The sequence below is a fragment of the Mytilus galloprovincialis genome, chromosome 1 (assembly GCF_965363235.1).
Source record: "Mytilus galloprovincialis chromosome 1, xbMytGall1.hap1.1, whole genome shotgun sequence".
Taxonomy (NCBI): domain Eukaryota; kingdom Metazoa; phylum Mollusca; class Bivalvia; order Mytilida; family Mytilidae; genus Mytilus; species Mytilus galloprovincialis.
In genome coordinates this window covers 12,499,730-12,514,954 of record NC_134838.1, presented here as the reverse complement: position 1 = coordinate 12,514,954, position 15,225 = coordinate 12,499,730, and the positions used below count along the sequence as shown (strand labels likewise).

At 31.5% G+C, this 15,225-nt stretch overlaps 1 protein-coding gene across 2 annotated transcripts in view; it reads right to left on the bottom strand.

The window, feature by feature from the left end:
• Positions 1–15,225, bottom strand: part of LOC143065485 (GRIP1-associated protein 1-like) — a 51,108-nt gene that overhangs the window by 29,447 nt on the left and 6,436 nt on the right. For both annotated transcript variants that reach the window (XM_076239072.1, XM_076239079.1), the window contains exons 4-12: positions 15,170–15,196; positions 14,441–14,548; positions 14,006–14,162; positions 10,325–10,438; positions 8,707–8,781; positions 7,854–7,924; positions 4,322–4,369; positions 3,708–3,739; positions 3,318–3,365 (exon numbers count right to left, since the gene is read on the bottom strand). In XM_076239072.1, coding sequence (XP_076095187.1) covers positions 3,318–3,365; positions 3,708–3,739; positions 4,322–4,369; positions 7,854–7,924; positions 8,707–8,781; positions 10,325–10,438; positions 14,006–14,162; positions 14,441–14,548; positions 15,170–15,196 — 680 coding nt within the window. The remainder of the gene's footprint in view (positions 1–3,317; positions 3,366–3,707; positions 3,740–4,321; positions 4,370–7,853; positions 7,925–8,706; positions 8,782–10,324; positions 10,439–14,005; positions 14,163–14,440; positions 14,549–15,169; positions 15,197–15,225) is intronic.

Here is a 15,225-nt window from a genome sequence, read left to right as displayed (position 1 = left end):
ACAATGCAGTAGAATGTAATTTTTAAATTGATTGATTGATTGATTGATTGATTGATTGATTGATTGATTGATTGGTGTTAAATGCCACATTCAGTACTATTAGCTATATTGTGGCAGTCAGTTTTTATTGGAAGAGAAAAACCAGGTGCCTAAAGAGAACCACAAACCTTCAGCAAAACTGACAATACTAATCAATTAAGATTGGGGTGGAATGCAAATGCCATGTGTGGGATTTTTAAATTAAGGCGAAGTGTACGTAATTAAATTACACAATGGATTTTTAAAAAATTTTACATGTAGATTCTGCTTGTAAAAATAAACCGGAAAATAAAATAAAAAAAGGGGGTAACCGTTTTCGTTTTTGAGATACGAGCTGTTGAAGTTAACAGCATCATACACCAAAATTACAAAGGATATATAGGGAAAATAGTGAAATTCGGCAGGAATTGTTAAATTTCCAAGATTTTCTACTATATTAGACAATCGATTTTTTTTTAAATTTATGAGACGATTCTAAAATGTCTGAGGAATCGATAAGTGCAAAGAAAGTCCTTAGCAACCGTGCTACTTTTCAAGCTATACCCTGTTAAAGTTGAATTTTGAGTGTAAAAAAAACAAAAAACAACGACAACGTTATTGACGTCGCCGCAACAGTTACGACGTTTCATATAGTCCTATACTTGTATGAAATATATACCGTTTTGTTGGAGTTCGTGTTGCTCGGTCTTTACTTCTTTATGTTACGTTTTGTGAACTATTGTATTGTATTTGTCTATTATATTCGGGTGCGTGCGGAGATCGCCAAGCTAGAAAACGGTTGACATTTTCTTCATTATGAACTAGAACTATTTTCGACCTTGGTGCCTTATTTTTTGTTAAAATCTAAACACTGCGACGTGTTTCCAAAATCTTTGTTCCAATAAAACTTCATTATATCAAGGTCTCTTCTCAGAATATCAGCCATCTGTCTGGCACAGGATAACAAATCAATATTTAAGTAAATTTAAGTTGTGTGGTAATTCTTAGTACATTTGGGTAAATTAATCTATTCTTTGTGCCGCATAAGCATCTCTATAATTCAACACATCCCTGAGCCACGACATTATATATTTTATGCATTGCATGCGCTTCTTTTTATTACAATCCAGACCGGCTAGTTACCGTTGTATAACTTTACACGTCTGAAGACGAATATTTGCGTGAAACATTTTTGTATGATTTTTATTTCTGGAAATCAATCTGAAATCTACAACAGTCCATTTCCGAAAGTCGGGCTGGACCTTTACTTTTATGTGCATTCGGGATTTACACAAATTGTAACCCGAATAATTCAGTCGTATTATTCAGCTGATGTACGAATGCTACATTTCTCGTGTGGGAGAAAATCGGACATGGAAAAGGCTTGAATTATTCGAGTTACTCAAATTGGAACTCGGGAATATATTTCTAGCTGTTCGGAATTCGCGGAAACAAATGATTGTTTTTCGGCATTACGGTATTGAATCAATAGAGATACCGATTATTTCTTTTAACAAATTCGAATACCAGTCAGTTTATAGGACTTCAGTTTGAAATAGGGGCGGCAATCCATTGATTTTATCCAATCAATTGGAAAGGGGGCGGTCAACATTGATAGTCAAAAAGCCTTGAAATATTCGATAATAAACGTTGAATGTAAATTATATGAACTCCAAAGTCTCATATTATAAGACTAGTAAACCACAGGCTTCTCAATTCTTGTATGATCATGAACTAGGTGAAAACCTAGAGCTGACCGAGTGCGAGATCCTCATGGATAATAATCGAGGTCGTTAAACACCCCTTGCAGTAAACTTTGGTAAAATTTTAAAAAAAATCAAAATGTTATAGTCTGAACACATTTCACCTCTCTTTCCACTAAATATTAAATTGCAGTTACAAGTATCACAAAACTTCCATGACCTCTTTTCTTTAACCATAATAGAGGGAGGAGGGAAGGAGGGATCCAGATCCCGAAATCCCGGGCTTAAAAACACGAAATCCGGCGAGGTCCCGAATTTAAAAAAAATTAAATCCCGACTACCCGAAATTCGGAAATAGAATTCCCGGATCCCGAAAGGGTCAATCCCGAAATCTCGAGCTTTAAAACACCCGATCCCGGAGTTCCGATGATAAAGGTCCTACCCTCCCTCAGCCCCCCCCTCGTAATTATATATTCTATTCATTCGTAATCTTGAATTGAGACTTGATACTTCAAAATTACATTCTCTAATTTTGAATGATGCACACAGGCACAATAAAAGAAAACAGATTTCGCTATATTCTCTTCGAAATTGGAATTTGTGAAAGAAGAAATGACATGTTATATTTTATCTTACATGTGTACTTTCAATTTCAATATGGTTCTAAATTTAGATTTAGTTTTCCCATAAATTGCGGACGGAATAGTAGACACCTGTTTATTTTCTGCACATGTAGAAAAAGTTGAAAACTGGGAGTTGAATGACATTATTTTTACTTATTTTAAGATAAATGTTAGAGTGAGACAATTTTTAAGTTACTGAGTAATTTTTGGGGCAGAATTTGTTTATTTTTTGTTTGTTTTCCGTCTTTGTTCTTCCGACTGGTAAGTTTTGCACTAGTGGTCAAATTATTCTCTTGGTATCGTCTGATTTCTTATATGAATATAATTCAACGTCTTTTTTTTAAATAAACAATTAAATTCACACGTCTTTCATTAATCATTTGTAACCTATTATAAAACTTTACGTTTAGTACTGTGTTTTTCGTTCAAGACTACGGCTTTTTAAAACGATATTGTTGGGTCAATTCAGGTTTCATTTTAATTAATTTGATATCAATAGAAGAAAAATTGTTACATGTTTATTTGTTTATTTGTTTATAATTTTGTTGTGAGGCGTTTTTTCTTTCTGTTGATATCCGAACACGAAATGCCTTCTCCTACGCGTCTAAAACAAAAAAAAAACAGTGTTTTTAAGTCAGGCTGCACACAGAACAACATACAGAATGCTGTGATTTCTAATTGGAGTTATTTAGATAATTTCTATGAGGTTTAAGACAGCACAGGCGTGCTTGTTTGATTCATTATAGACCGCAGAAAGTAGTTTCTCTTTCGTGTGTCCTTTCTTGCAGTAAGGGAGATAACTTGCGTAACTAACGACGAACGTTTTTAATCCCGTATTCCGCTAGAGGCGTGCAATTACGTACACTTCGCCTTAATAGCAATTCATTATTCTCTACATATTTAATATCATGAACACAAAGTGATCATTTGATTTATAAATTAGAATATATTATTAGTATACTAAAGCTCTTACTTTGTTTCTTTAAATAGATTTTCTTTCTCTTCTTGTAAATGGATAAAGCTGCAAAAAACATCAACCTTAAGTAGTAAATAAGTCAAGCTGTAATTACTTGTATGTTGATAATTGTTATATTACCATGAAAAGGTACATTTAAAGACAATGGTGTTTGACGTTTTTGTTTTTTATCAAGCTGATTCAACCTGAAATACTGTATTTGACGTTTTTTCGAAAATGTTGAGTTGGAATCAAACATCAAGATAAAGTAAGTCAAGTGCTTATCTCTTGCATGGTAAGTTAAATATCCAGTTATACAATGGAAGAAATGCTTGTTAAGCCAATGAGGAAGGATATATTTACACATAATGAAAACATTTTTTCATTCTTCTAATTTTTCCAACATACCTCTCTTGTTTCTTCTTTAACTTTTCTGAGGTCTACAGATGTAAATAAATGGTATTAATAATTTATACAATTACTAACAAATGTGTTTGCTTTATTTTTTTTTTTTAATTTACATAGAAGATATTGTATTGCCTCACTATTTCAAATTGCAGGATAACAACCAAGCAACACTGTTTGAACTTTCATAATTAAATAAGTGTGGTGAAAGCATGGTCACAACAATTATAGCTTAACAATTTCAAAGGAAATATCATCTAGTCTTTACCATGTTTACAATATGATAACTTTCAAGACATTGCTCCAAATAGAATTTATCAATAGCTTTTTACATCATGAGCTACACAATATGTGCCTTTATAAAGTCAGAACTGCTAACCGTTCTGGAACAAATTCTTATTTGGGTTAGCGCTGGGTGTTATGGGCAAGTGTCTGAGATTCTATTTTAATTTATTTTCATTAAATGTAGTCAATCTTTCTTCTGCTGGTGATTTTTTCTTCATTGTTCCATTTTCTCAGCTAAGTAACAAATCTGAGGACTATATGATTACAATATGACAAAATGAATAAAAGATTATCAACTCAAACGCACCTCTTATCACTTGTACTTTTATTACCTTGTCTAATTCTTCTTGTAAATGATCCACTTTTACTTTGTTTTCGTTCTATAAAAAATGTAGAGTGGAAAAAAATATTTACAATATACATTTATTTATACATGATAACAAGAACATACAAATACTGAATGATCAACAATAATGTAAACTAATTTGAATAAGCATTTTAAATTCAAGTGTTTTCAAGGGCACTGTTGCATCATGCAACATGGTGCTATATTTTTCAATATGATGTTATCTGAATAGGTTTTATAGTAATCATGTATTTGATTCTGTAATTGTAGGCAAATTATATGGAATCCAATGGTACTGTTTGAAAACAAGCTTGGGAAAACACTGCTGTATTACTACTGATATTAAAATGTTAATCTGTAAAACATGATTTGAAACCAAAACCAAACACACATAAACTAATTTATTTTCTTGCAGCAAATAATTTCAATATTTTTTTCTAAAACATTTTAAATACTTTAAAATAATTAAAATGACAGTGCTCAGGTGCAATATCTTTAAGGGTTTTTAACCCAATAACAGATACAAAGGTAGGTCAAGTTTTCTAAGGCCTTAGGTGTCCCTGAAAATAAAGTAAAACAAGCCTCACACCTCTTTTTATTTATGAAATGTTTGATAGAAAGGCCAAGCCTTAGTTTAATGATCTTTTTGAATAGTCATGTATATGTATAAATGCTGCTAACCAGGAATGCAGGATATAAGGAAATGGCTTTGAGGGTGAAAGGTCAAACTTTTGTAGGTTTTATTCATACTTTACCTTTTGTTTCTGTCAAAAGAATCAAATGGAATTTAGAAAAATTGTTCTTCATGAAAAACATTACATAAAACTTGAATCCATATAATAAGATTGAGAATGGAAACGGGGAATGTGTAAAATGATAACAACCTGACCAAAGAGCACAAAACAGTTTTATATTGTAAAGGCTACACAACATGGCTCATACAAACCTAATTTTCATTAAAATTTGACAAGAAACCCATTAAAATACAAAATTCCAAATAACATATATTTTGTTACTTGGATTAGATATCTTATCTAAAGTCATTTTATTCCCATTATGTGAAAACCTGTTAAAAGAATATAAGACAGGAGTACCCATACTCCAGCCTTATATGTGATACATGTTGAGTCCAAAGTAGGTCAGCAGCCAAAAGTATAGAAATTTGCCACAAAAATTCAATCATTTTTTGAGGACTTGAAAGTTCCGGTCACCTTTATAAACTGGTAAAAATTGTTGTGTTTTTTAAAATCATAACAAATATTATAATAAAAATGCAACAAATATCTAAATTTTTTTACCTACATGTATTTCAGTAAGAATATTTAATTTAAGACCATGAACATATGCATAACAACTTGTCATGAAGAAGATATTTAATATCATAATTTTTCGAAAGATTTGAATTTATAATAGCTTTAAGCTGCTTGAGCTCTTTTTATATTGAATACATTATTGCTGTAAGAAATCAAAGAGCTGATAGCTCTGAGGTGGAAGAAGGTGAATAAAAGGTAACTTGAATAACCATAAAAGCAGCCCCACTAACCCAGCCTGCTTTGTTCCATTATTGTTATGACGTATTTTTTTTTCTTCATAGAAGAATGTGTCATAAGTACATGGATTTCCCATCCGTACAATAATTTTCTATGTTCAGTGGACTGTGGAAATTAGGTAAAATCTTTAATTTGGCAGTAAAATTAGAAAGATCATATCATAAGGAACACATGTGTACGTAGTTTCAAGTTGATTGGACTGCAACTTCATCAAAAACTACCTCGACCATAAACTTTAACCTGAAGCAGGATGGATGGACAGACCAGAAAACATAATGACCATAAATGGGGAATAAACATAGTAAGACTTGTAACATACCCCCAATCGTCCTGAATATGCATGAAATATTTGCCACTGGACGTTAAGCAACCAACAATCAATACATACCCCCAACTTTTGAAAGTTCCCATGGGTTTTTTTAGTGCGCGACAACAATTTTAAAGGTTATAATTTTAAGCGAAGTATTTAGCACGATCTGGATTGTCTAGAAAAAGTGTCATATTTGTATGTTGAACTTACATGCCTTTTTCTTAAGTCTGTTTGCATGATAGTTATTAAATCGGTAGAAAAGATGAACATGTAGCTAGCAGACCAGGATTTATTTTCTTGTGTAAGAATATTAGATGCTTGTTGAAATTTCTAATTTTGAATTATGCACAAAGATAAATCTTTAACAGGTTGGGAACAACACTCCAAATGAGGGATAACCCTCATTGGAAGAACATTACAATCCACAGTAAAAAATGAGCACCTTTCTATTCATATTATTTGATGAGACTTTTCCCCAAGAACTATGCATCTATCAAGTATTAAATGGTCAAAACATGTCAAAAAAATTTTGTGATGTTTCTAGACTTATATCTTCTTTATTAGTTTGACCCCTCATTTAGAAAATTTGTACCAAATATAATGAATTTTCCCACTTTTGAGTTAAAAATTTTCTATCTCTTTTAAATCAACAGTAAAATGACACCTTGTTTTAGGGATAGTCCCTCATTTAATAGACAGCATTCATAATGGGGGAGAAGGTGTCCCAACCTGTTTGTTGGTCTTTGTGAAAAAAAATAGTATAGTGTCCTTTAAATGATTTAATTGAATACAAAAATAAAATATGCTACAACAAGTATTATGTCAATAAATTAGTGAAAAAAAACTTTTTGTTATCTTTATGGAAGTACTACATCATTGAATTTTGTCAATCAGCCATGCTTTTATCCTTAAGCTGTGTAAGAACCTGCTTGCAGATGAAAATTCACATGCCATGTTCACCATTTTCACTGACTAGATGAAAACAACACAAGTTCAAAATAACATGTAAGAATAATCTTCAGAGAAAACGTTTTTGATTGGCTTATTAACTGATCATGAGAAACACAGAATTTGATTGGCTGAACAACTTGGGAACAAAAAACGGAACAGATGATTTTCACTTAATCGGATTTTAGAGTTTTTTTAACGATACCCCTTAATATTATTATTTTTTAAATGATTGGACGTATTATAAAACGGCCTTGTTAAGAGCAAAGAGAATGAACACAGGGTGAACGTACTATACGGGCGAAAGAACTCAGGACGAACAGACTAAGGGCGAACATATAAACAGGGCGAGTTATCCCGATACTAAATTAACGCATGCATACTACAAATATCTACATTAAAAACATCCAGTTACAAGTGAACAAATAACGTTTATGTAGATGAAATGAAATCTAATAATTTACATAAATAAAATGGTACATATTTACGATAGTGATTGTTTTTCAATCCTAATTTACAAATTAAATGATGCAGATGCTTAATCATGTGTACTAATCGGTGTCAGGAATCAGAAGTTATGAAATTGTAATACACAGAAACGAATGCGGCATACGGAGGCACAATGATTTTAAAGTCGGCACCATTGGCCTTCAGAAGACTTGAAGTCTTCTTCCACCAAAAATGTACATCAATTTTAAAAATGCGCTCACCTCTATCGTAGTTAACTTCTCTCTCAGCATTCTCTTCTCTTCTAACAAGGTGTCCAGTTGTAACTTCAGCACTGAAATGGCAATCAGTAAAGTGTGTTTCAATTAAAATCATTTTCTTTATCTTTTATTTCTAAGATTAGAATAGAAAAAAAGTTTTAAAGTTTTTACATGAAATTTTAAATGATTAAGGTACTGCTGTTTGAAACAATGACTATATATTTATCAGATGAATTATGTTTTTGTTTTAAGGTTCTTTTTGGTCTGAAACTCTTCAACTGTTTCAGTACTTGTTCATCCTTGGCTTTCATACCTTCAGGCCAAATAAAAATATATGTGTGGTTCCAGTAACCCTACCGTCCCTACCTTTTCTGCTTAAAAATAGCCTACCCTAAAGATTTTATTGTCATTTTTCATTAAGCACTGTTAAAAGTCAGAATGTTGCTCCCATAGACTCAATGTAAAAAAAAAACATAAAATAAAAAAAAAATCCCTACCTACCTACCCGAACTTTTTTTCAGATGTAACTGGAACCACACATACTTTTTTATTTGGCCTCATCTTTAGGCCTTCCTGTTGAATGTATACCCAGAAAAGTCTTTCAGAGGTGTGAAATTCATGAGCTGTTGTTTTCATTTTTTCTAGCATTTGGTCAAGGCTCCTCCTGGTGGACTTTCAGTCAGCTCAGTAGTTAGTACTACAGTACTTATATAATTTATAATGAACCTTCCTTAAATTGCCAATTTATAGATTTAACGATTACAAAGAAACTAAGGTTTTTAAAACTCCCTGAGGCAAAGATGACTTTAGATTACTTTGGCTATTATTTTCAAGTCTTTTTAAGATAATGCCTTACCATTGATTTCATGCCCATGTTCCTCAGAAGAAACCTGTACTTCATCTTCAACCTTCAATGCTCTTGGTGATGGTTCTGAAAATAAATCTTTCACTTTAATTATATTAAAGTTAAATATTACTCTCATTTAAATAAGTTTGGACAACTTGGCCCTTATGAATAAAATTTATCTAATGTAAACATAAGTCCGACTGCAATTAGAATTGTATGTGATGTATTTTCCATTATATACCCCATAATACTGTACTGAATCATACCTGCCAACTTTTGAAAGTGCCCATGGGGGTTTTAGGACGCGACATTAATTTTAAAGGTTACAATTCTTTGCCACGTATTTTGCGCGTGCTGTTTGGTGGTCTAAAAAAGTGTCATATTTGAAAGGTGAGCTTACAAGCCTTTTTCTTAAGTTTATTTGCATGATTATAGTTTTCATATCAGTAGAAATGATGAACATGTAGCTATAAGCCCAGGATTTATTTTCATGTGTAAGGATATTAAATGATCATTGTTGACTTTTCCAATTTAAATTTATGCACAAAGAAGGACCTTTATCAGGTTAGGAACAACACCTAGGGTAACCCCTTAATGTAAGGACATTGAAACCCACTTTTTGAGTACCAAATGAGCACATATTCATATTATTAGAAGAAACTTTTCCCAAAGAACTATACATCTTATGATTTATCTGGTATTATATGGTCAACACAGTCTGACATGTCCAACAATTTTGAAATATTCTTGGACTTACATCTTCTTTATTATTCACAATAATTGGACCCTTCATTTAGAAAAGTTGTTCAAAATTTAATGTCAGAATTTTTCTATTTTTAAGTTAAAAATCTATGTTAAATTTTTCTATTTTATTGTTTTACAATAGTAAAATGACCCCTTCTCTTAGGGACAGTCCCTCATTTAAGGGATACCCCTCGCGTGGGGGGTTGTTCCAAACCTGTTTGTTTGGTCCTTCTGAAAAAATAAAGAATAGTACATTGTACTTTAAATGATTTGGTAATTTAATTGAATATATAAATAACATATGTATATACAGCAAGTGCAATGTCAATAAATTGGTGAATAAACTACTATTAAATATCTTTATGGTAGTACTGCATCATTGAATTTGTCAATCAGCCATGCTTTTATTCTTATTCTGTGAAAGAACCTTCTTGCATATTAAAAATCACCTGTCATGTTCACGATTTTACTGACTAACACACAGAGAAAAACAAGTTCAAAATCTAGCATGTTAGAATAATCTTGAGATAAAACATTTTTGATTTGCTCATAAATTTGATCATGAGAAACACAGAATTTGATTGGCTGAACACGATTGTCTTCTGAAGCTTCCCTTGGACACAGTTCAAAATCAGGAACAATCATATTTTCGTGTAGATTTTCACAAAATCGTGTTTTATAGAGGTTTTTCACGATCGCGATCGTGCAATTGTGTCAAAGGGTCAAAATCGTGAAGTACACGCCTAAATTGTGAAAGTTGGCAGGTATGTTGAATAATCCTTCCAAGGCCAAATTAAAAAAGGGCAAACAATGCATGAAAAAATTGATCAAATTAAGAAGCTACTTTTGCATAGAATTCAAAAGTTTTTTCTTAACTTATTACCTGTACCATTCTCTTCCTCTAACTGACCACTTTCAATAGTCTCATTAGCACCAGTAGTAGAAGACTCTGTTTTGTTCAGTTGATCATGTAACTTTTCAAATTTATCCTGGCAAGCTAAAATATATATTGTAAAAATTACACTTTGTATCACAATTATATATTAATTATAGTTACAAGTCAACATTTAGTAAAATAATGATGACAGGATTTTGTTTACAAATTAATTGGGAATGTGTTCATGGGACACAGATGACGTCCCCACTTGCATATCGTATAAAGTTACAACAGGAAATAACTAAAGAACGGTAAAATTGATGCTACCCAAATTTGTACTTGATCTGAGATTTAATAACGTTTGGTAAAGGCAAACTTTAGTTTGAGAATGGAAACTGTAATTTTTCCATTTGTAAAGGGGAACAACTCTAGAATGGTAAAAGTGACAACACCAAAATTCAAAATTGATATGTATTTTGTGGTAATAAGCAATGAGTAAAGGTTTCATAACATTTGGTTGAATCAAACTGATGTTAGAGAATGAAAACCAACTTTAGAATGTACTGATGGACAAGGGTAAAACCTAATGACCCTCTCCAATACGACAGGGGTGTAAAAATTCTGTAGGACAGTATTTTGTTTACAGACCTGTTAAATTTTTCTGTAGTACAGTATTTTGTTTACAGACCTGTTTATTTTTTCTGTAGGACAGTATTTTGTTTACAGACCTGTTAAATTTTTCTGTAGTACAGTATTTTGTTTACAGACCTCTAAGGTTTTTCTATAGTACAGTATTTTGTTTACAGACCTGTTAATTTTTTCTGTAGGACAGTATTTTGTTTACAGACCTGTTAAATTTTTCTGTATGACAGTATTTTGTTTACAGACCTGTTAAATTTTTCTGTAAGACAGTATTTTGTTTACAGACCTGTTAAATTTTTCTGTAGAACAGTATTTTGTTTACAGACCTGTTAAATTTTTCTGTATGACAGTATTTTGTTTACAGACCTGTTAAATTTTTCTGTAAGACAGTATTTTGTTTACAGACCTGTTAAATTTTTCTGTAAGACAGTATTTTGTTTACAGACCTGTAAGGTTTTTCTGTAGTACAGTATTTTGTTTACAGACCTGTTAATTTTTTCTGTAGGACAGTATTTTGTTTACAGACCTGTTAAATTTTTCTGTAGTACAGTATTTTGTTTACAGACCTGTTAATTTTTTCTGTAGGACAGTATTTTGTTTACAGACCTGTTAAATTTTTCTGTAGGACAGTATTTTGTTTACAGACCTGTTAATTTTTTCTGTAGGACAGTATTTTGTTTACAGACCTGTAAGGTTTTTCTGTAGGACAGTATTTTGTTTACAGACCTGTTAAATTTTTCTGTAGGACAGTATTTTGTTTACAGACCTGTAAGGTTTTTCTGTAGTACAGTATTTTGTTTACAGACCTGTTAAATTTTTCTATAGGACATTATTTTGTTTACAGACCTCTAAGGTTTTTCTGTAGGACAGTATTTGTTTACAGACCTGTTAAATTTTTCTGTAGGACAGTATTTTGTTTACAGACCTGTTAAATTTTTCTGTAAGACAGTATTTTGTTTACAGACCTGTTAAATTTTTCTATAGGACAGTATTTTGTTTACAGACCTGTAAGGTTTTTCTGTAGGACAGTATTTTGTTTACAGACCTGTTAATTTTTTCTGTAGGACAGTATTTTGTTTACAGACCTGTTAATTTTTTCTGTATGACAGTATTTTGTTTACAGACCTGTTAAATTTTTCTGTAGGACAGTATTTTGTTTACAGACCTGTAAGGTTTTTCTGTAGGACAGTATTTTGTTTACAGACCTGTTATTTTTTTCTGTAGGACAGTATTTTGTTTACAGACCTGTTAAATTTTTCTGTATGACAGTATTTTGTTTACAGACCTGTTAAATTTTTCTGTAAGACAGTATTTTGTTTACAGACCTGTTAAATTTTTCTGTAGAACAGTATTTTGTTTACAGACCTGTAAGGTTTTTCTGTAGTACAGTATTTTGTTTACAGACCTGTTAAATTTTTCTGTAAGACAGTATTTTGTTTACAGACCTGTTAAATTTTTCTGTAGAACAGTATTTTGTTTACAGACCTGTAAGGTTTTTCTGTAGTACAGTATTTTGTTTACAGACCTGTTAAATTTTTCTGTAGGACAGTATTTTGTTTACAGACCTCTAAGGTTTTTCTGTAGGACAGTATTTGTTTACAGACCTGTTAATTTTTTCTGTAGGACAGTATTTTGTTTACAGACCTGTTAATTTTTTCTGTAGGACAGTATTTTGTTTACAGACCTGTAAGGTTTTTCTGTAGGACAGTATTTTGTTTACAGACCTGTAAGGTTTTTCTGTAAGACAGTATTTTGTTTACAGACCTGTTAAATTTTTCTGTAGGACAGTATTTTGTTTACAGACCTGTTAAATTTTTCTGTAGGACATTATTTTGTTTACAGACCTCTAAGGTTTTTCTGTAGGACAGTATTTGTTTACAGACCTGTTAATTTTTTCTGTAGGACAGTATTTGTTTACAGACCTGTTAATTTTTTCTGTAGGACAGTATTTTGTTTACAGACCTGTTAATTTTTTCTGTAGGACAGTATTTTGTTTACAGACCAGTTAATTTTTTCTGTAGGACAGTATTTTGTTTACAGACCTGCAAGGTTTTTCTGTAGGACAGTATTTTGTTTACAGACCTGTTAATTTTTTCTGTAGGACAGTATTTGTTTACAGACCTGTTAAATTTTTCTGTAGGACAGTATTTTGTTTACAGACCTGTTAATTTTTTCTGTAGGACAGTATTTTGTTTACAGACCTGTTATTTTTTTCTGTAGGACAGTATTTTGTTTACAGACCTGTTAATTTTTTCTGTAGGACAGTATTTTGTTTACAGACCTGTTAATTTTTTCTGTAGGACAGTATTTGTTTACAGACCTGTTAAATTTTTCTGTAGGACAGTATTTTGTTTACAGACCTGTTAATTTTTTCTGTAGGACAGTATTTTGTTTACAGACCTGTTAAATTTTTCTGTAGGACAGTATTTTGTTTACAGACCTGTAAGGTTTTTCTGTAGGACAGTATTTTGTTTACAGACCTGTTAATTTTTTCTGTAGGACAGTATTTTGTTTACAGACCTGTTAAATTTTTCTGTATGACAGTATTTTTGTTTACAGACCTGTTAAATTTTTCTGTAAGACAGTATTTTGTTTACAGACCTGTTAAACTTTTCTGTAGAACAGTATTTTGTTTACAGACCTGTAAGATTTTTCTGTAGTACAGTATTTTGTTTACAGACCTGTTAAATTTTTCTGTAGGACAGTATTTTGTTTACAGACCTGTAAGGTTTTTCTGTAGGACAGTATTTTGTTTACAGACCTGTTAAATTTTTTTGTAGGACAGTATTTTGTTTACAGACCTGTTAAATTTTTCTGTAGGACAGTATTTTGTTTACAGACCTGTAAGGTTTTTCTGTAGGACAGTATTTTGTTTACAGACCTGTAAGGTTTTTCTGTAAGACAGTATTTTGTTTACAGACCTGTTAAATTTTTCTGTAGGACAGTATTTTGTTTACAGACCTACTAAGTTTTTCTGTAGGACAGTATTTTTTTTACAAACCTGTTAAATTAATTTTTCTGTAGGACAGTATTTTGTTTACAGACCTGTTAAGTTTTTCTGTAGGACAGTATTTTGTGCCTGTAATCTTCTGATTTCATCCTCCAGCTCTGTGTTGTCTGTATTTTGAGAATTCACAACTGTATCTCTAGCACTCTGTACTTCTTTCAATTCTTTTTCTAGAACTTCATTTGTTGCCACCAACTAAAAATATATAATGAAATATTATATACACACCCTGGATAAAAGTGAAAGGGTAAATTAACAAAAGATGAAGTCGATGGCAACAATTTTTTCATAAAGTGTGTTTATTCTATTTAAGTAAAATGTCAGCTGTGAGTCCCCCTATAAAGCATTTTGAACAGTGAGAGCAGTGAATACATACAAATAGCTCATTGTCTTATCTATTTGTTTCTAAATCATTTGTAAATAATCATTCACTTTCAAGGTTCCTCATATTATTTTTTACAGATGAATCTTACCGCAGTGAGTTCTTGCATCAAAGTTTGATTCTGTAATCTAAAGTCATCTTCCTGACTCAGTAACTTTCTCTGTAAGTTATCACTCTCTTGTAATAGTACTTCTACTTCCTGTCGAAGATAACATTGGTAGAAACATATAATTTTTTAACCAATTTTCCTGTAACAAGTTTGTGTTAAACAAGTATGTGTAACATAACAAAAGTAATAAAAAATGTAGTGGAATTAATAATATTCTGATGAAACAGACTAAGCTTGTTGCTTCAGATGAAGGTGCCTTACCTTACTTAGATTTACCTAGATTAGAGCTCATCTATATTTAGTTATTTGTGGTATCTGTATCAGACATTCTTGAATTGTTTTTTTGTTAGATTAAAAATGAACACACGCCTTGCAGTAAAAAAAAATAATCACATATGGATTATTCAGCCTTTGATTTTCTCTTTAGAATTGTATCACATTTTGTCACAGAAGAATATGTCATAGCTTACTAAATGTATATGGTATGGGTGTTGCTCATTGTTGAAGGCTCTACAGTGACTTGGTATTGTTCACATTTTGTCCTTTGGTTTATGGATAGTTGTCTAATTGATAGTAATACCACATATTATATCAAAAGGCTTTAAATAAAGTCAACAAGCAAACCTTTACTGCAATAAAATCAAAACTTAAAACTAATACTTTTTAAAATATATGTGTTGTATACAAAGTTATCTAATCTGTTTGATTTACCTTAGCCTTTTTGCTCTTCTGAATTGCCTGCAAAATAACAATATATCTTTATATTT